The sequence below is a fragment of the Nasonia vitripennis genome, chromosome 2 (assembly GCF_009193385.2).
Source record: "Nasonia vitripennis strain AsymCx chromosome 2, Nvit_psr_1.1, whole genome shotgun sequence".
NCBI classification, from domain to species: Eukaryota; Metazoa; Arthropoda; class Insecta; order Hymenoptera; family Pteromalidae; genus Nasonia; species Nasonia vitripennis.
In genome coordinates, this window is record NC_045758.1 from 14,734,482 (window position 1) to 14,756,833 (window position 22,352).

The following is a 22,352-nucleotide window of genomic DNA, read 5'->3' on the forward strand; positions in this document are numbered from 1 at the left end:
GTTTGAAGAGTCGCTCCAATAGCAAAGTAGGTTTAATGAAAAGCTCGCGCACATCACAAACCATTCCCCCTCTTCCATATATAATAAGTGTTCGAGCTCCGACTGAAAGTTGGCATGCCGTCATATAACTGACTCGGGGCGTCACCTTACTAATAGAAGTGTGATTTTTCTTTCCAGCACCCTGCCTCATATCTATAGCCTTAATCTCTTCAGGGATCCGTGTGAATTGGAAATCGGGGTACGATTACGCAGGGGTATACACATTATACGAAGCTTTAAGAGAGATGCGCAGAGAGCACGGGCGCTTGTTTTCACTCGGCGAAATGATCATCGTCGCGTTGACTCGATAGAACTCGAGCGAGATTGCGCCCCTTTCAAAAAGTTTCGCGCATATAACTCTCAGGGCCCAGAGGGCTCGGCGAGGAAAGAACCTCCCTGCTCTGGAACCGGGTGATGAGAACTGAGCACGGAGTGTATTAGGCGAAAAAATCCGACAATATAAGGGGAATTAGGAAAAGACAGAATTGGAAAGGGAGAGAGGGAGAAGCGCCCGGAAAGTTTTGCGGCACACGTCGTCAACGAGGATAGCCCGAGGGAGCCAATAGCCGAATCCACGAGGAAAGTTTTGAAAACGCGCACGAGCTCTTTCTATCTCTACCACCGGTTACTCTTCTTCCGCGGCTGTCTGCTGCGCCAAGCCAATTTGTCAGTCGGTCTGCGTTTGAATTCCAACTTTATCATCTCTCTCTCTCTCTCTCTCTCTCTCTCTCTCTCTCTCTCTCTCTCTCTCTCTCTCTCTCTCTTTCTCTTATCCGTCTTCTCCTTCTATTTTTTCGAGAAGGAAATTCGTCTCGAGTCGCTGACGAGGCAAAGCTCAAGAATAATCCGCGAGCTGCTCTTTAGAATTCCTGCTTCAAAGTGCGCGAGGAATATCGCAAAAAATCAATCGATAAAAATACGATACTCGATCCCCGCGATCGAAGACTGTACTTTGGGGCATCAATCGCGAAGCCACGATTTCCGAATAATGATTTCGCGGCGACGGCTCCTCGCGAGCGTGTACGATAAATCCGCATAAAATATTTATGGGATGACTGAGCCCTTTTTATCCCGGGCGTGTCATTTTCTTACGCGCTTCTTCTATCTCACTCTCGCTCGCTCCGTTCTTTTTTCTGTGCGCGCCAAGTGCGCGCGAGATACGCGCCTTTTTCTTATAGCGCCTCGTGGCGCAGGCACTTTAACATCAGCTGTTTTTAGCAGAGGCGGCGGGGCGGTATCATGCCTTATTTAAATCGTAAAAGTGTTAGGCGCAGTAAAAAGCTATGAATCTTCATTTTTACGCTGTTGCGCATTTACGGGGGATAAAATTGCGCCGCCCTTCTTATTTTCCGGCCTCGGAGAGCTATGCATGAGTTAGAGTACGACGCGTCGGATTATTACAAACCATTCGACGCTATAGAGTATATATTATAGCGAGGAAAATAAACACGCTCGGAGGGGTTGGCGCTAGACCGCTAGAGATAGAGGGAGAACAGGACAGGCTAACTGCGGCAACGTGTCGGCCGGGATAGCCCAGTCAGCTCTGGCTTATATATGGAGGAACACTGGAAAGAGGGGGAGAGAGAGAGAGAGAGATCCGCATTCGCGGAGATCGATTGACCGATTGTCCGCTGGTATCGGCTCACTTCTCCGCCACTGTACTACTGCCACTGCTGCTGCTAGCGAATTAACAGGCTTCTGCAAATTAATCCCGTCCGAACGAGCAGCAGGAGTGGAGTGAGCCATCGGTCTTGCGCGAGCAACTTTCCGACTACTCTCTTCGTGTGTGTGTGTGTGTGTGTGTGTGTGTGTGTGTGTGTGTTATAATGGCATTGTTGCACACACACAGGCTCGGACTTGGTTGTGCGCGTGTATGTACAAGTTGTTCGAGCCAGAAGCCCTTAGCGTCTCAAAACTCAAAAGCCATTATCTCTCCGCGTGCTATTGAATTACGGAATTGCCGCTCAAGAAAGCTTTAGCTTCCGCAAGCGCGTCTTTATACCTCGATTTTCTATCCGCCGCGCTACCGCAGCGGCGACTATTTTTCTCTCTCTCTTGTTTCAGTCTGGGGCGCCTCGGCACCCGCACCCACGCACTCGCACACACACACACACACACACACACGTACATACACACTAACGCACTCGAGAGGCTTTGAGCCGCGCGAGAAAACGAGAGGAGTTGCGCAGGGAGAATCGAGCACCTTCTCGCCACGTCATTTCCTTCTACCTGTCGCATTACTATAGCTCTCTCCCTCTATCTCTGTCTCTCTCAACTTGCGCAAATTGTTTCGCGCCGGCAAAGCCGGTAGCTTGCGCAGCTGGAAATAAAGAAGACGCCGACTAGACACAGAGCCGGGAAAATGAAAGAGGTGTCTCGTTTGCGCCCTGGACAGATGTACAGTGAGATAAGGCTCGCGCGCGCGCACGAGAGAGAGGGAGAGAGCTGCAGCGTCAGATTTTTCTTCTCTCGCCTTTATCGGCGGCCCAGAGATAAACCGGTGGGCATTGTTCTCGCTTCAACGGGACATTCGTTTGTGATTAACGCATCGGAAATTACTTTCGCGACAAACTTTTAAGCCTTTAATCATTTAATTGAGACCGTTCCGCGCCGCTATATCCATCGATTTTTCCCGTGTTTGAGTTACGCGGCGGCTCTGTTATTTATACACACCTGTAAGCCGATCATTAACTAATTGCTCTCGTTGCGAAATTAGAAATAAAATCTAGATCCGGGGCTCTTTGAGAGCTATTCTCTGTCTGTATTAGGAGAGAAAGAAAACTTTGCTCTTCCCGTCGAGCCAAATCACGTAATGGATTCTTTTGTCAAATGCGAATCAAGCTAGCTGCCAACAAACGCAGAACAATAATTAAGCGCGAAGTAAGTTACAGCAAGTCGGAACGGGCGGTAACTATACAGAAGACTCAAGTTACACACAGTAGCTGCTAGACGACTGCTGCGATGATGAACTGTCCCGAAGTACCGTTGCCAACTGCTCTAACAAACTTCGTTCGCGCCCCAAAAGGAATCAAACACTTCACGATAAATTGCTAAATTAACTTCCGCTGTCGCATTTTTTTGAAAATTCATTCGCGTACCCGCTCGGGTAATCACTGATAATTCAATCGCATAATAGCGTATAATAAATTCAGCAGATTCAGACGGCGTATAAAGAGTACAGGAAGCAGTGTCGGTTATTAGTGAGCGGGTGTATTATAAACCCGAGGAATAATAAATCGCCACATCGGTCATTCGCCAAATTCGTGCGCGTAACGCAGTTATTGTCGCTAATGCGAAAAGCTCTCTTTGTTCGCGCGAAAGGACAACAGTGGTGCCGAACAAAAAACTGCGTTTCCGAGTCAACGCGACAATAATACAAAATTGTTGGCCTGCACGGCACAAAGGCGCTTTTTTTATACGGAATATAAAAGATCAATGGTCGTCGAGAGTTTGCAAACGAACTGAAAAAAATCGCGATTTTCGGGGGAAAATTAATTTACAGCCCATTCGACGGCGAAATTAAAAAAAAATGTAAATTAAAGAGAATCGTCATTTCCATTAAACGGATTTTTCATTCACTCTCAAAATACGGGCGCTGATTCCGTTAATAATGCTTCACGTCCTCTCCGCAGCGCGCTTAATTATTGCGTTTTAAGTATACGTTTTCTATTTGTTTTCACCCGCGCGACACGCACACATCCACAGCCGGAGGGACATAACAGGATTTCAATTATAAAAGGGAAGATCCGCTAACGGGAATTTACGGCGGGATTATTAACGCCGCGGACATTCGCGCGAGTATAATCCATTGCGAGATCAAATGCGATTTTACGAGTTCGGCTACTTTGTAACGCGCGTATGCGCGAGATTCGTTCGTTTATGCGGACACGCGAGGCGCATTATAATCAGCCGCGCACCGCACGGCTTGAATACAAGGCACTTTACGAGCTTCGCGCATCGTCCTCCACATACATCCGCGTGTATTTTTGCAAAAGCCGAGCCCCGAGAAGCCACACCCCTCTCTTGCTGTTATATATTTGGAATTGAAGGCAGAGCGAGAGAGAGAGAGAGAGAACGAAACTGTACAACACAAGCCCTTTGATATGTCTCTCGTCTGTTTGCAGGTACTATCTGGCTACGAGCGAGCAGGATCCGGCGCAAAAGCACTTGTATCGAGTTTCTATTCTCGATCGCAATCGCCGCTCCGATTGTCTCAGTTGCGAAATCAAGAGCGAGTCCGATGGAAGTTATTGCCTGTACAATTCAGCGGAATTCTCCAAGGATAACTCGCACTATGTTCTCACGTGCGCCGGACCAGGAATCCCGGAAATTACCATCCATAACAGGGTAAGAGAAATGCCTGCCCAGCCCCTGCCGAGGAATTCCTCCGTCTCTCCGTAGCCGCGCGCTTCTTTTTTCTTCGCCCCCGTCCGCGATATCGCCGGAAATTACTCTTTATTTCGAATTCTTCGTAGTCTTCAGTAATTCACCGCGCGGCACCTGCGCACCCGAATGTTTTACGTATTAAATGAATATATGAAATTCATTGTTTCATCACTTTCAACTCCGTATACGTATAATAAGTATATATAAGAGTGAAATTCAACGCCATTAAACTCCCGCGCTGCTGAGGGTATAATATAACCTTTTCGCGGAAATTCATTCGGCTTCATTTGAATATTTTAAAGATAGCCTTCGGGAGATAAGTGTAAGTATTTAAGGCTTTAGAAATATCTTTTAACGGGATCTCCTGCACTTTTTAAGTATACATCAGGCTAGAATAATGGAACGTCCTCTCTCTCTCTCTCTCTCGAGTTTAGCATTCACATCGCATTAATAAAAACGTTAAACGGGATACGTCGCTCGACGAGGTAGGCACATATATACCAGAAGTCAGCGGATAATAGGATAAAATCTGAAACCGAATCAATCCCTGGCTTTCGGCAAACATCTATCAGCATTTTCAAAAGTAGAACGCAGCAGTATAGACGAACGAGAGATGGTCGGGGGCTGAGTATGATATATCTGTACACAGGGGGGCGGGGGGGGGGGGGGAACGTTCAGTATTTCGAAGCATTCGCGGAAAGCGTAGCAAGCCGCGCGGCACAGTAAAGTAGTCACGTAAAAAGCCTCGGGCTTCTACGTGCTTCGATCGTTATAAACACGCAACAACGCTATACAAAGAATATAGGACCGAGCATCAGCGCGATGCTGCCTTGGGCCAACGCGCACACCTGCGCGCTAGATGTACCGCAAATTTATATCTATATACAATACACACGCGAACTCCCTTATATATTCGTCTCCCGTGCTCTACTTACAGAGTTTGAACACTGACGGAAATAGATGGAGACGATGGGCCGAAATAAAATTGGCCAGCTGATTTTCCGCTAATTTCGGTTAGCGATAGGAACTCGAAGTTTTTGGGGGTGATGCGCTTATATACAACTGGAGTTTAGGCAGCGTGCTACACATCTACTCCCGCGGCTTAAGCCGTCATAGGTAACAGGTGTTGCCGTATACGCGTACCGAGGGGGACAATTCTAAAAAGGGATAAACTAAAAAGCTGTCCGCTCGAGTGATATACGCGCGCGGAGGTTTTACGTATTTTATAGCCAGATACCGGCTGACCATTTGCTAGTATTTGCCTGCTTTGTCGGTTTTACTACAATTATACACGTATGATAAATTTTGCAAATATACCTTAATCTTATTCGATTAGTCTTATTGCTCGTGTTTTTGTTTGATGTACCCTAAACTGTCTTTTTTTATTTCAGTAATGGCGAATACGTTTGTTTTAATTGCGAGAATTCTAGTATAGGGTTTCCGTTGTAAGTACTCTCGGGTGGATTTTGTATGGAAACGAAGTATATGAGTAATCAGGGACAGGCAGTGTATATAAATATACTGACGAAATTATTTCTCATTTGACATTTTATGCTCTGTATAAAGTTTTTAAACCAATTTAAAGTCACTGCGCCGGGTTAAAAATCAAAAGCTTTTGATCTCGTCGATAATTAATTAAATTTCCCTTAGAATCTCAACATTTTGAATATATATGCACATTGCAATTTTACTTTATACAAGTAATCATTATAGGCCAAATTCCACATTGGACGAAAATCAACAAACTAGAAGTAAACAGTATGCACCGACAAATTCTCATCGTTTTTTTCCAACTCATTTGTCATGTATGCACTGTATGAGTTCTGAAACTAATTTAAAGTTATTGCGCAGGGAAAACTTTAAAAGCTTATTAATGAATCTTGATAATTACTTCCTCCTCTCTGAATTTTGTCATTTTCACAGCACACAGACGTATTGCAAATTGCAATTAAAACTCAAATTAACAATATCGAAGCGAAGAATTTTCATCCGCACGCCTCACGCTCGGCCTAGAGACTTTTTCATTCGTTATTAAATTTCGATCGACTTTTTTCGCTGATTCGTTGTTGCTCGGTTTTCCGTCACTTGTACGCGGCCACTGTGCACATACGTGCGAGCGGTCGCTTTTTTTGCAGGCTTCATCCAACGTTCGACCGCGAAACCATTCGCACACCCCGCTTTGCGCTTCTTCACACGTTCAAATATTGATATCCATGCCTCTCTCGAACAGGCGAATTATTTGGTCTGGAAAAAATTCGAAGCGACAGGAAATACTGCTGAAGGCAGACAGCTATTTTGCATGGTTTGCCGCGAATTTGAGCTCTTTTCATGTTAATATTTCATCAACGTGCGCGCGGGCTGCAATTTTTAGCTATAGGTGTATTTTTATATTGCTCGAGAGAACATTTTATGGGAAATCGAATTTTACTGCGCCAGCCATCAGACGAGCTTTTAATTAGTTTCATTTTGTATGAAAGACAAAGAGGTCGTTAAATTGGCGTTAATTAAATCATGCTCCTCATTTATTATTTCGGTGTCTGTTCAAGTCTCGAGATGAGACGCTCTGGTGTTATTGTATACTGTAGAGCATAGTTTCGTGCGAATAGTTTAAAGTAGATACCGATTTCGCTCTAATGAACAAATAAATAACTCAACGAGTCAAAGCAGACTAATCTCAGTAAATAAATAAATTCACTTTGATATTGCAGCATGCCTCATAATCATATTGCTATTTTTATTTTGTTTTTCAGAATTCAACGAAAGTTTACGCGTGGGAAAGCAATATAGCCGTGGCAGAACTCATCGCCGAAAAGTCTCGTCCAACAGTAAAGAGGTTTACAGTGCCAGTGCCCGGGGGTTTTGAAGCTCAGGTCAAATTGCTTTTACCACCCAACGCGGACTTGTCCGGAAAAACGAAATATCCTATGCTGCTTTACGTGTAAGTTAACTTTTCATTATATTCCATTCGATACATGGATGAATATTTGAAAGCTTTTTCCATTTCGTTTATATTTCTGTTTTATTACTTTTATAACTTTATTACTTTCTCAGGAGCACAGCTGCATCTTTTTATTTTGCGATGAATGAAACACTATTATAAAGCCGACCTTCAATCGGATACTCGTTCTAATGCGCTTTTCCAATGGACCCTGCCACAAAGGGGACTTTCTTAGGCGGACAAGTTGACGCATTACCGCATCGTAGAGGCGCACACTCGCAAAGCCGTACAAATACACGCGCTAAAACGCAAAGTTTCGGCTCTCGGGGAGAGCTGGCTCGCGGTGGCTGCGCAGAGCCGAAAGCAATGCTTACCCGCGCATACATCACTCGCTGACCCGCGTGATTTCAATGGAAGCACTTAACGCGCGCTAAGACCAAACTTCGGCTTTTTCGCCAGATCGGCTCACAGTTCTCCCCCCCTCCCTCCTCTTCGCACTCAATACACTCCCATCACGTACCTTATCTGTGTACACAACCGATGAAAGCGCCGCAGAGAGTTAAAGTCGACCCTCGGCCCCCATCTCTCGCCGCGCGCAGAGTGTTGCTCTACTTTCCTTCCGGATATACTTATTCGCCGCTGAGAAGCCACTTTCGTTAAGCTTCATTTTAAAAACGATCCCTCCTGTTATGCCACGCGGCAGCTCCGCTCCGCCATCGGGCACGTGGATAACCTTGATCGAGGAAGCGAGGGTCGAGATCGATATTCGACGGGAGAAAAGTCCCGAGCTCGTGTATACATAGTAAAAAAGACTGACTTAAAAAACCTGACTCGAATGCTCGAACATTGCCGTTAACAACGTTGCTTTACTCTAATCGGTCCATTTGATCGAAATCAGCGAAGCCGTAATGTGCGCACGCGGAAAACCGTATCCTGCTTTGCGGAGCGTACTCTCGACTGTAAAAAGCGCGCTCGGCATGTACACAGCGATGCCTTTTTTTGCTCGACCGCCAACGCGCGATCAGCGTTTCCGATCGCCGACGCTTTCTCGGATTAAACAGCCAATCAGCTTGATAGATCCCATTATATTCGGCGGGGCGTCGGCTGAACAAAGAAAATCTTGCTGAAATGTTTGCCCGGAGAAGTGAAGGAGGCCAGAGTCGAAAAACAAAAGTTTGAAGAGTTGAAGCCTGCACTTGATTATTTTAGCCTTGCTTTTCTGGACGCGGCCGGATATCGCCCGCCGCGTTTTATGCAAAAACGAGGTCTGAGTGAAGGAAAACTAGCCGTGGGAGAGATTAGATTAGATTAGATTAATTAGTTTTATTTTGCGTACAATATGTTGTACGATAAATTGTATACAGCAGGAGTAGTAGTATAGCAAAAATGTGTATTGTGATAGTATGATAATGTGAAGATGGGTTAAGCGAGAGTGTGTGAGTGTGTGCGTGTGCGTGAATGTGTACAAGAAATTCAAGTGTTTGTATTTTCAAGTTCGAAAAAGTGCTCTTTAGCTAGTCTCTTGAAACCTGAGATAGATGTAGTGTTACGAATGTGAGATGGTAGGTTGTTCCATAGGTAAGAGGCGCTGATATGAAACGAGTTCCTCAGCGTCTCCGTCGCGAATGTCGGAATATCCAGAGGTATCATCTCCCCTCTAACAGGCCGGAGTGTCACGCGGAAGTCGAAGTATGCCCGTACGTATGATGGTACGGCTGAGTTAAACATTTTTCTTAAGAAACAAGCAGTGAAATACTTCCTGCGTCCGGCAGTGGTTAGCCACTGCAACTCCCGCCTGTATGGGGAGATGTGCTCATTTCTTCTTACACCATAGATGTACCGAATTCCTGTATTCACGAGCCTCTGAAGTTTTAGGTCGAGTTCTTGCGTCAGGTCACAGTATACGAGAGAACAATAGTCTATAAGAGGAAACAGGAGGGCCTGCACTAAGTGCTTGCGCAACCTGAGATTGGTGCTTTTCCTGAAAAAGTAAAGCCTGTACATTAGCGTGTGAGCACGCTTACACACTTGTGTAATATGCTCCTTCCACGTAAGCTTAGAGTCGAGCACCAATCCCAGATTACGCACGGAAGATTCAAAGCTGACCTGGGCACCCCCTATGTCAATAAAGGTGTTAGCTGTTGAGGGTAATGCGTTTATGTAGTAGGGAGAGCCCAGGACAATTGCTTTAGTTTTAGCTACATTAAGTTTTAGCTTATTCTGTGCAGCCCAACCAGTAATCCTCTCAGCATTGGCACTCATCTTGTTTGATAAAGAATCGAGCTCTGCGAGGTGGCATTGACTGTAAATTTGCAAGTCATCCGCATAGATGAGATGGGAAACATCGGTATCAAGGCAGAAACCGATGTCGTTGATGTACAATGCAAACAGCAGGGGACCCAGAACGGACCCCTGCGGGACACCGATGTTGAGACGCCGAGGAGAAGAACGTTCGTTATTGTCACCAACGACGGCCTGCTCTCTACCAGAAAGGTAGGAGGCAAACCAGCGGATGACTTGCTTTGAGAAGCCGAAGGTGGATAACTTTCTCAGGAGCCTGACGTGACACACAGTGTCAAACGCCTTGCTAAAGTCAAAGAGAACGAGCACTGTTACTTTCTTTTTGTTTATCCCAGCCCTGGCATCATCAGTTAGCTTAATTAGGCCAGACTGAGTGCTGTGACCAGTGCGGAAGCCTGTTTGAAGGTTTTCTAGTAAGAGCCTTGATTCAAGGTATTCTGAGACTTGCCTGTGCACTAGCCACTCCAGAGCCTTGGAAAGAAAGCAGAGAAGTGAAATCGGACGGTAATCAGTCAGGGCTGTTGGTGAACTGATTTTGTTGAGTGCGCGCACAAGTGACAATTTCCAGGCAGATGGAAAGCAGGGTTCGCTCAGGGACAGGTTGAAAATATGACTTAGTAAGGGAGCAAGAACCGGCAATGCTTTTGAGATGATAACCTGTGGGATGCCGTCGCTCCCCCTGGCCTGAGTGTCAAAGTGCGATACCGCAGCCAACATGTCCGATTCCGTTATAGGGTTGAATTCGAAATGTTCCGGGAGGTCAAGACTTTCCAGGGTAACTAGATAATCCTCAACAGCAGGAGCCAGCGGATCGTTTGAGATCGCGCTGAAATGCGTGTTGAGTTCATCTGTGGTAAATCTAGATGGTAAGGGGGCCTTGGTGGCAGAAATTCCAAGTTTCTCCAGCTCTTTCCAGATCTCAGCAATATCGGTCAAGATGGACAGGCGTGAATAGTAATTGTGAGCATAGTCTCTAGCTAATCTGTAAACGCCTCGATCTGATTCGAGCCTGAAGTCCCTGAAACGCCTGTAAAATCTATTGCTCTCGGATACAAGGTCACGAAGAGCCGCAGTGTACCACGGGTGACGTTGTCGTCCTGGTGTCACAGTCCGCAATGGAGCGAGGTGGTTGATGGCGTTAGTGAGGTTAGCGTTAAGTATAGATATGCAGTCGTCGAGTGATGAAGTGGTGAGAGATGACCAGTCACATTCGCTAAGAAAGTCCCTTAGCTTATCGGCGCTGATTCCTTTAAAGTTTCTGTATGAGTATGTATTTGGTACGTAGCGTGGAATCTGTACGTCGAGAGTGGCCGTGATAAGGTCGTGTCCGTTGATGAAAGGTGCGTCTGTCTTCCACTATGACTGCAGGCGATCCTGCTCGTCGATTAGGCATAAATCAAGCCAGGTATCAGAACCCTGTTTATGGTGCGTGGCACCATAGGGAACGGACGAAAGAGAGTTCTCATCAATGAAGGCCCTGATGAAATTGGCATCTTCAGATGAGGATAGTTGGTCAGAGTTAAAGTCCCCCATTATAATCTTCGTGGAGTAGTTGTGCATGTGAGTTGTTAGTTGGTCAATAAAGTTAGAGCCTTGGAAAAAAGGAGCATGAGGTGGACGATACACAACCCCCACAAAGATGGGAGAAACTCCCTTGGCCGATATTTCACAAAAGAGGTATTCAGGCTTGCCTGGCTTGCCAGACCATTCACCGTCGGATGATGAAATAACACTAACCGTCAGAGATTTGTGTATATAGAGGGCCACACCTCCACCGTTTCTGTTTCTGTCTCATCTGTAGAGCAGGTAATCATCCAGTGAAGGGCTGGATGTCACATTCTCGCTTAGGCAGGTCTCAGTAACAGCTATTACGTGGAATAAAGAGCGAGTGGATAAAAAGAGCCTGATCATCTCAATGTGACCCGTGAGAGAGTTCGCATTAAAATGACAGACCCTTAGACCTTCGGACAGAGATACCTTAGAACCCGATGAAGACAAGCGCGCTCGGCATGTACACAGCGATGCCTTTTTTTGCTCGACCGCCAACGCGCGATCAGCGTTTCCGATCGCCGACGCTTTCTCAGATTAAACAGCCAATCAGCTTGATAGATCCCATTATATTCGGCGGGGCGTCGGCTGAACAAAGAAAATCTTGCTGAAATGTTTGCCCGGAGAAGTGAAGGAGGCCAGAGTCGAAAAACAAAAGTTTGAAGAGTTGAAGCCTGCACTTGATTATTTTAGCCTTGCTTTTCTGGACGCGGCCGGATATCGCCCGCCGCGTTTTATGCAAAAACGAGGTCTGAACGAAGGAAAACTAGCCGTGGGAGAGAGAGAGAGAGAGAGAGAGAGAGAGAGAGAGAGAGAGAGAGAGAGAGAGACGATGCAAAGTACTTTTTGAACGTGCTTCGCCGCTACCTGTTATACGCAGATATAGATATAATAAATGGAAGCAGCACATTCAAAGTGGAAGCTGTACAGCAATTAAAAATACCGCACGGAATAAAGCTAGAAGGAAGGACTAACTGGAAACCGATACGGGGGAAGGAAAGGCAAAGTCCAAATTGCGGGAATGGAATAAAAGCGCGGCGGTGAAACGACTCGGGAATATCTGTGTATTGCGAGATATTGATTCTTAATTTCCCTCCCGGCGTTGCGCGAGTGTATCTATGTATTCATACCGGCGTCACGGTCCGCGCTTCCGCAATCGAGCGTGCGAGCAACGAAGCCGGTATTAAATTGTCGTTTATACAAGTAATTGGAAAAGCAATATTATAGAATTACACGCCGCGCACGCAGATAGAAATTCTTCGCGAGGGCGGGGGATCCAAGATAGCCGAGGAAGCAGCGGTTTCAGGTATAGGTATACATCAGCGGAATTTTATCTACGACTGCGCGCGACACTTTTGCGCTAAAGCTTCACGCGGGCGAGATAAAAAAGGATTAGATATGCGCAGAACACGCTAGCCGGGAGCTCGCTCGGGGGAAGCGGCTTTCCGTGTTTTCGACGTTTTCGTAAATTTACGCTCACCGCTCGGTTGCCGGCTATCTTTTGCTCCCACTCACCCTTCCTCTCTCTCTCTTGGCCGCGTATAGCGCGCGGGGCTGAGCGCGAAACGCTGCTATACCGGCGCCGCGAGCGCGCGATATAACTTCCGACGTAAATCCTAATAATGTCTAATTTGTAGGCGGCGGCGGTGCGCTCGCTCTCTCTCTCTCTCTCTCTCTCTCTCTCTCTCTCTCTCTCTCGCGAACTTTTGAGGCTGTACGCGCGGAGAGCGCGTAAAAACTTAGCTCTATGTTTTAGGGCGCGATGGGGGAGCGTTAAGATATTAAGGGCTCATTTGCGCTAAGCGAATGGCCATGCACTCTCCGGCGATATATCAAGCGAATTTGTTTTCCCTGTTATTTCATTATGGCCCCTATAGTAGTACACTGCAGCAGTGGAGCGGCTTGTGCGCGCTTGCAAGCTCTCGTCGACTTTTATTCCTTTTCGCGATTCGACCTAATTAAACTACTGCGAATTCAAATTCGCCGCCGCGCTCCGCGTTATATATAATTAGTAATCGCGTGGCAGTAGGCCACTTTAATTATCGGCGAAATTGGATCTGTTTGAACGACGCTTATACGCAGAGAAGGTTTTACTTCTGACTCTGATCATTTTTTCATTCGATAATGCACACCAAGTATGCCATATTTCATGTGCTGGACTGCACAGCCTACAGTTATTAATTAAAATCCCTTCGATTTTATTACGGTCAATTCATCTCGATGGTCATCAGTTGAATCATTGCACCACAATCGCTGTATGAACTGTGCAGCATTTTGAACGAGATTTTTCGGGCACCGCATACAGTGCGCTGTTTTCCTCAAATTCGAAAATATACCGTTATCATGTTATTCCAGAAACTCATATTACGTTTAAACGGCACTCTTATCTGGATCTTCTTTCTTCCTTATACTGCGGCATCGCTAAAGCACCCTCAACGATTTCGAGAGCGCATTCTAGAAGCGTATTTGCTCAATGCTTATGTCGATATGGAGAATTCACCGCAATAACTGAATAAGGGACAGTTGAAATCCCGTCTTCTGGAAAAGATCGAGTGTACTATAGGAGCATCGGTCTCTTTGAGTTACAAGTCCGGCATCAGAATATAATCCGTGATCCCACGTAACGGCGAATTCGTCACGCCCGCATAATTCACTTCCCCGGAGAGAGTACACCGAGAGCGTCCGCCCCGTATACGCTCCAGCCGCTGCGGTTCCTGCTGTTCGTCCTACAAAAACGACGAGGCTCTATTACGTACAGTCGCGTGCGTGTCTCCATATACGTGTACAGAGAAGAGAGAGAAAGAGGGAAGAAGCGTTCGACGGGAGAACAAAAGGTACGGGAAACGCGGAAAACCTCAACAAAAGGGCAGCAAAAACGAGCTAGAAGAGTTGCGGTTCGGGAATAAAAAATCATCGTATAGTCGACTTATTAGGAGTATTGGATTTTGCTTTTTGCGCGCAGAAAATCGACACGAGCGTTGAATCGTTGAATTTTTTTCGATTTTATACGTGAAAAATGACCGTCAGAATAGCGATGTCTTCGGGACAAGGACTAATTAGAATCTAAAGCTCGGGTTTTGTCGATAAGTTAGACTATGTAATATCGACATTTCGAAGCGTGCACGGATGGAACGCCACGGCGACATGGCGATATCGACGGTTCAAGGAAACTGGGACAGCGAGATAAATAGCAAAAAAAGGGACAACTGCAAAAAAGCAACTTCAGACGGTTTCCTGAAAGATCTAGATTACGCAAAGAGCGCGCCACCGGCTCAAGAGCTTAGATGCCTGCAGGGCTACGCGCGCCAGCTTTGTTCTATATACGTAGTCGTACCTATAGCCAAGCAAAAAATTCTAAAAAAAAATTCAGTTAGAGGGTTGAAAACCTTGAAAAACAAATTGAAGTCGCACACCCCCTGGGACGCTTTGTTCTTGGTTTATACAAGCTATACAAAGAAGGTGCAAAAATGCAGCACTCACGAGATTGGCTCCAAAGCACTGGATTTCGGTTCTTCTAATTATCTTATACAGAAATCTAACTTGAAACAAAAATAAAAATTTGATTTTGCACCTCCGCAGGCGTGAATATATTCTACACAGACCTAAAAACCTTTGCCCGGACGATGCGATATTTCCTCCAGTATATTTTTCTCCTATTCGAATCCTCCAGCCGACGAACGGTTTCTGCGGAATATCCCTCATTTACGCGCGAGCTCGCAACGGAGATTTTCAGCTGCGCTGGCTCTGTATACAGATTAGCGCTCGTAGAGGTCCGCCGGAATTCTTTGCGCCGTGTGCATGAGCTTTCAAAGAACGACGGGGTAGAGAAGCAGCAGTGCGGCTGCACAAGGCGTTACTCCGCGGAGGAAAGTGCGTCCCGGCGCTCCTCGTAATCCTCTTTTCCGCTTGCGGATCTCTCTCTCTCTCTCTCTCTCTCTCTCTCTCTCTCTCTATCTCTATCTATCTATCTATCTATCTATAGTGTCGTACCTCGTCTCTTCTCTCTTTCTCTTTCCCACCCTTTTTTTTCCTATGTATAAGGCTACGCTCTCGCAGATTATTCATAGAGCCAGCGAGAGCAGCGATCCGCTCACTGCAGCGGAAAGTTCGGCGCGAAGAGACCTCTCTAATACCCCGTCTGCACGCGGCTATATACGGCGCCGCCGAGAATGAATAAAGTTGTGGCTTCTCTCTTTCGTCGGAAAAATTTCAAAGTCGTGCTCCGTGTGCGCGAATCGTTCGCGTAATGGACAGACGAGAAGAAGGCAGAGAGATAGAGAGGGAGGGGCTGCTATTAAAATTTAGTCCCGGCACGTGTCCGAGCGAAATTCATTAGGCGCCGATAAGTGCATGCTCTGCGCACCTCGTACTTACATCGCAGCCGAGACGGAGGCTGTTTCCTCGGGCTTGATAAGCTCATTTTTCAGCCACCGCCGAGTAGACTCGAGCGACTGCAAGTGGCTAATGCGAAGCTTTTTAAGGCAGCCCGCCTAATCTTCTTGGCCTCTGCCTAATTCATTAGAAGAATCTAGCTTTGAACCCCCCTTTCCTCGGAGTGGCCACTCTCCGCTTGGCAAATTTATTCGACTTCCTCCGCAGCTCGGAGAATTCGAGACGGCGCTGGTCCCGAGAACGGGTTATTAAAAATCTCGCAAGTAGAATGTTCCGCTAAGTCAAACGAGGCATAATTAGAAGAAGGTTTAGTTATATATAAGGGGGAGGAAAAAGAAAGTGCTTCGAAAAATTCCAACGCGCTCTCTCGACTGGCACAGAGAGACTATACTGTCGGGTAACGAAGCATCAGAATACAGCTATAGTCGCGTTGCTGTTGTTGTTCGCGAGAATCCGAGATAAGCTGTCCTCGCGCTGCAATCAGTCTTGGCAGGAATCAACAAACTCGGATTACGTTTCTCCGTCGCGGAACAGCAAGAGTGCACTCCGTGGAGTGTGACAGAAGCATGCGAGAACTAATTATCCTTGGCCTGTGCTCGCGCTCAACTATATATACAGTTGAGCAAGAAGCGATTGTGGGCCAGGCTGGCTTTCGGGAAGCGCAGCTAGTGCATCTGATTATCACTCGCGCTCCTCTCGTGAATTCCAGGCATTATCTATCTTCAACGCTATTCCCGCGATTACCGGCACGTATATACGCACTACGAAGAAGCCGCGTATTGCTCTCTGCACCGTTTAGCCCTTTTGCTCGATTGGACGCTGTCTTCTCTCTCTCTCTCTCTCTCTCTCTCTCTCTCTCTCTCTCTCTCTCTCTCTCTCTCTCTCTCTCTCTCTCTCTCTCTCTCTCTCTCTCTCTCTCTCTCTCTCTCTCTCTCTCTCTCTCTCTCTCTCTCTCTCTCTCTCTCTTCTCTCTCTCTCTCTCTCTCTCTCTCTCTCTCTCTCTCTCTCTCTCTCTCTCTCTCTCTCTCTCTCTCTCTCCTCTCTCTCTCTCTCTCTCTCTCTCTCTCTCTCTCTCTCTCTCTCTCTCTCTCTCTCTCTCTCTCTCTCTCTCTCTCTCTCTCTCTCTCTCTCTCTCGGGAGAAACGTAAACTATGGGCTATAGAGTCCTGGCTGTAAATTGAAATGGAACTTCAGAATGCTCCCTTCGACTTTAGCTCTGGTTCATCGGTTTTATAGCAATGCAGAACTTAGAACTTTATTCGCGGTGAGCAAACAGCTTGTGTTTCAGTTATTTATGATTGTTAACTGATAACTGTGTTTTCTTTTATTTGTTTTTTTTGTGTAATCAGTCTGAATTTTCATTATTAGTGAGTGCGAAAACTTGATTTATTTATATTTTAGCATAATAATTTTACTAATAGCAATAACAATGGGCTCTACTCTAACGATGTGAATCCCGGAATCACGAATACAGTGTTTCATTACATTTTTTTTTTTACATGGCATTTGGAACTCGAAAGTTCATCGCCTCATCTACGCAAGCCTTCCACGCTGCACTATCTTGTGTCAACCCCACCCAAGATGCACCTCTCCGATCGACACCCACCTGTCCTATTTCTACTAGATCCCCTTTTACGTTGTCCTCCCATCTACGTCTAGGTCTACCTAGAGGTCGCGTTACCATCGGCCTGCCCTTCGTGTCACGCGCTGCCGTACGGTCGTCTCCCATTCTCGCTACGTGCCCTGCCCATCCCAATCTGTGCGATTTTATTATTCTGTTAATATTTGGTGACGCGTACAGATTGTGTAACTCATCATTGTGTAGTCTCCTCAATTCCCCGGTTTCCTCATCTTTCTTCGGCCCGTATATTTTTCGCAAGACTTTATTTTCAAATGCCCTAAAACGGTTGTCCGCCTGCTTAGTGAGAGCCCACGTTTCGCACCCGTACAGAACCACCGGCAGTATTATTGTCCCGTATATTCTTATTTTAACGTTTTTAGACAACAGCCTCGACTTAAGTAAATTACTCACGGCGTAGAAGCAAGCATTACCCGAATGGAGTCTCTTATTTATTTCGACATTAATCTCGTTTCTATCATTTATGGTCGTACCCAGATACCTGAATTCGCTAACCTTTTCAAAAGTAAAATTCCCAACTCTGAGATCTTCCTCCTCTCTGCAGATGCCTAGCTTATCCACAATCATGTACTTTGTTTTTGATTCACTCACTTCTAACCCTGTATACTCCACCGCTTTTATGAGGATTTCCGCGTTTCTTGCTACCGTTTCCCTACAATCCCCCAGTATATGCAAATCATCTGCGTAGCCTAGTATCTGCGTTGTTCCATTAAGCGTTGCGCCTATCTGGCTAACCTGCATTTTTCTAACGGCATACTCTAACGTTAAGTTGAACAGCACCGTAGAGAACCCATCCCCTTGTTTTAAACCATCGCGTATCATGAAGGGTTCTGATACATTACCGCCTACTCGGACCTTTCCCGTGCTTCCGTTCAGACATATTTGAATTAATCTCACGAGTTTTTTCGGTACACCGAGAAGTACTAGAATTTGATACATTTTGCTTCGCTTAAAATCTATAAATAGTTGGTGTATGGTTTCGCAAAATTCCCACTTTTTCTCTAACAACTGTCTTATGGTAAACATTTGATCGCTCGTCGATCTGTTGCGCCGAAATCCGCACTGATAATCTCCTACTATATCTTCCGCGAATGGAGTGAATCTAGCTTGTATTACGTTTGACAGAACTTTGTAGCATGTTGCTAAAAGTGAAATACCCCTATAGTTATTGCAGTCTGTCTTATCCCCCTTTTTAAAAATCGGTATAATGATAGATTCCTTCCAATTTTCGGGTATTGTTTCATTTTTCCGGATGGCACATACTAGTTTATAGATTTTGAAAGTGAGCTCGACGCCCCCATATTTGAGTAACTCAGCTGGTATAGAGTCATTTCCCGCGGCTTTGTAGTTTTTTAGTTTTTTAATCGCGGCCTCTACTTCTTGGTAGCTCGGTTCCTCCACGTGGGGTTCAGCAGTGTCAATTTCGTCCCCTAATTCTTCGCTATTTTCGTGCACGTTTAATAATTTATCGAAATAATTTTTCCACAGCGACAGTAATTCGTTGTCATTTGTTACGAGGTCACCGTTTTCGTCTTTCATCAATTGCGCTCTACTCCTAAAACCCTTTCTGATGGCGTTAATCCCTCTGTACATTTCGCGGGGGTTATTTTCCTTACTGTTAGTTTCTATTCTCCTAATAAGATTCTTTTGATACTCCCGCTTCTTATTTCTGTAGATCGCGCTCGTCTGTTTCCTTACGTTAGAATACTCTTCTACGGTCCTATCGCTTCTATTTTGTAAGCTATCTAATTTAGCCTTTTTGCGCCTTTCAAACCAGAGTTCGCACTCTTCGTCAAACCATGGTTTGCTCTTTGGCTTTTTATTTTTACCCAGTACTTTGTTCGCGGCCTCTTTTACCGTTTTTTCGATGTCCCCCCATAAGCTATTCGGTTCGTCATTCCCCTCCGGCGATGTGTTTGCTTCTTCAAGTGCCTGAAACCTGTTATTAATTTCTATCTGGTACCTAATTCGCTCTGTTCTATCTCGTAGTTTCTCAATATCGAAGCTTTCTACCTTGTTTGCTCGCTTACTATTTTGATTCGCTACTAGTCTAGCTCTTAATTTGGCTACTACTAGGAAGTAGTCCGAGTCGCTATCTGCCCCTCTGTAAGCCCTTACGTCAAGAACATTAGTATGACGTCTTTTTTCAATGAGGAAATGATCAATTTGGTTCTGTGTGGCCCCGTCCGGCGATGTCCACGTTGCCTTGTGTATGTTCTTGTGCTTAAAACACGTAGTTTTGATTATAAGATCTTTTGCCGCCGCGAAATTTATGACCCTAATACCGTTATCATTGCTGGCTTCGTGCAGGCTTTCCTTACCTATAGTAGGCCTAAACATTTCCTCCCTACCTATTTTAGCATTGAAATCGCCTAATACTATTCTTGTGTCGTAAGACGCGAACTGGTCGATTACCTGCTCTAAAGTTTCATAATAGAGATCCTTAGCTTCTTCTTCTTTGTCCTCCGTAGGACAGTGTACATTAATAAATACATATCTATACCATTCACCTTCGATAATGATGTACGAGAGCCTATCATTGACGGATTTGAAACTTTTAACCGAATGTATGATGATTTTGCTTACGAGAAATCCGGTGCCTAGAGATCCCCCACTCCCGGCCCCATACAGGTACGTGAAGTTACCCGATGCTAGTACTCCGCCATCTGGTCACCGCGATTCCTGTATGGCTACCAAATCTAGATTGTACCTATCAGCTTCCTTTACGAGTTCTTTAAACGCACCTGCTCTGTATAGACTGCGAACATTCCAAGTTCCGGCCCTTAAGTCCCTTTTGGTTCGGATTTGATTTTTTTGAGCCATGATATTATGTTAAACCCGCGCGCTTCGGATCCTGTTCCGATCGCAGGTGAGTCCACCGTTCTAGAGGTGATAACCCCCATACCTCTCTAGAACTAAGTATGAGAGCTTTCCGACTTTGACGAGGACAGTGTCAATTCGTCGTCAGACACACTACGGTTTCATTCTCGCATCCTAACGCCCCCCTGCAAGGCAGCGCGCCTTCGCTGGCATCGTTACCGCGTAAGACCAGGTGACGAATCATTCTACACATCCCCTTTCGGGGCAGTTGTCATCGCTCCCGCATCCTCCTCGGCAGCAGGATTTTTGCCCATTTTTGTAATGTGTGATGAAAGAGATAGATTGAGAGATAAGAGATAATGTGAAGTGTTTTTGTTGTTGTGGTGCTTGCGTAGTGTTTCTAGATGAATGCGTTCGACAGTGTGGGCTCGTCACACCCACGCCTGTTCCTATCGTCTGTCCGCGGCTGCTTATTCAATTTATTCGCAGCTAACCTCTTTCTCAGGGGCTGTTCGTCTATCCGCAACCTAAGGACGCGCTGTGTAGTGGTGATAGGCACCCACCAGTCCGATCTGGACGACAACGCCCAAGACCCACTTAGGGTAGCGGCATTGTAACAGGTTTCATTACATTACCACTCAATTAACCGTCTCGATACAAACCTCTTCAAAATAACTAGTCATTTCGTTTTCTCCTGTTATTCGAGCATTGTTGGGCATTACTCGCTATAGCACCAATCGAATGATATACTGTATCGACTACTCCCATTGCTATTATCGTTTACGCGATATTTGCTCCACAGTCGTACACAATGTTCCATTGGAAAATGACATAATGCCCTAAACATCATTATTGTTCAATCACTTTATCGAAACTCGAGAACACGAGCCCACGCCTCTGCGCAGGTGGATATTCGATATAGCTGCAGCAGGGCAAAAGAAAAGAGCATCGCACGTTGATTACCGTACAAGGCACACATCCCAGAGCCCTGGCGCTCGTCTGCTTTTAGAGCCAAAAGAGAATTCCACAGGAGAGTCGCCATGTAAGAAAGACCGTGAAAGAGAATTTGGAAACGAGCTCCGAAGGAATTCAAACGTACGACGCTGTAGCCCCAAGGGCTAGCGGACCTCTTTGATACTCGGCTAGGGCTCCTCCGCGCATTTTTTAAATAAACAATTACCCCCGGCTACGTGCTCTTCTCGAGACGCTCGCTTCTTCCATGTTATATACGTACAACAATATCCCTGTGCGCTTTTCCCGCGGCTTTTTAATTTGAAAAATCTATATTTATTGCTCGCTGCGCAAATACCGATAAGCTCTCTGTTGGCTGAAAATGCTGCGACCGATACCCGGTCGAGAGGTGAGCGCAACAAGGGAATTGAATTTTAAATAAAATGAAATACGACGGCTTGGTGTATCATGGTTATAACGACCGGATGAATGAAATTCAGCTTGTTTACATGGAGATACTTTTGTTACAGATATGGCGGACCCGACACTAACGAAGTAACCGAGAAATTCAATATAGACTGGGGAACGTATTTGGTAACGAACAAGAGCATTATTTATGCGTCGATCGATGGGCGAGGAAGCGGATTAAAAGGCAACAGCATGATGTTCGCTGTTTACAGGAATCTCGGCACAGTCGAAATCATGGACCAAATAAACGTTACGAGGTAAATCGACGTTTCGCCATCTGCATAAAGTATATACTGCGCTTAAATAATAACGGTCGCATATACGTCGCACGTATACGCGTTGCTCTAAAAGAACCGGCTTTTAACGCGAGCGAATCTTTCGAGTAGACAAAAGCCGCAAACTCGAAGCGTACGCGTATGTATAGCTATAATTATAAAGAGCCATGGTGATCGGCTCAAAATTATATATAAGCGTATAAATTCATCGGCACAGCCGTTCGACGCAAAGCCATACGTATATTGTACGCGGGGCGGGCGAAAACTTTCACTGATCAAAAGCTCCGTTGAATCGCATTATGTAGGCGATCAAAGCCGCAGCGGTGCGCGCAACGGCTTCATTTAAACGAGAGTATACGCAATTAATAGCGACGAACACGTTGCCTTTTCATTCAAAATATTGAATCTCGTTGAGGTTGTTGTGTACGCGCTCCGCGGATTCCTCATTTTCAAGGGGAACGTTCGTTAAATATCTCGCATACGCCGTATAATACACTCCGTCACGAAAAACGAAACGGCGGTATCGCGCTGACAGGCTGAGACAAACAAGTCGAGAGAGTTTCGCGTTTGTACGTCCGCGAGTCTGGCAGCGGAA

General features: G+C 45.8%; 1 protein-coding gene across 5 annotated transcripts in view; it reads left to right on the forward strand.

Annotated features, from left to right (window-relative positions):
• Nucleotides 1-22,352, forward strand: part of LOC100120008 (venom dipeptidyl peptidase 4) — a 197,356-nt gene that overhangs the window by 167,285 nt on the left and 7,719 nt on the right. For all 5 annotated transcript variants that reach the window (XM_008203938.4, XM_008203940.4, XM_008203941.3 and 2 more), the window contains 3 exons: nt 4,164-4,386; nt 7,176-7,363; nt 21,545-21,739. In XM_008203938.4, the coding sequence (XP_008202160.1) occupies nt 4,164-4,386; nt 7,176-7,363; nt 21,545-21,739 (606 nt within the window). The remainder of the gene's footprint in view (nt 1-4,163; nt 4,387-7,175; nt 7,364-21,544; nt 21,740-22,352) is intronic.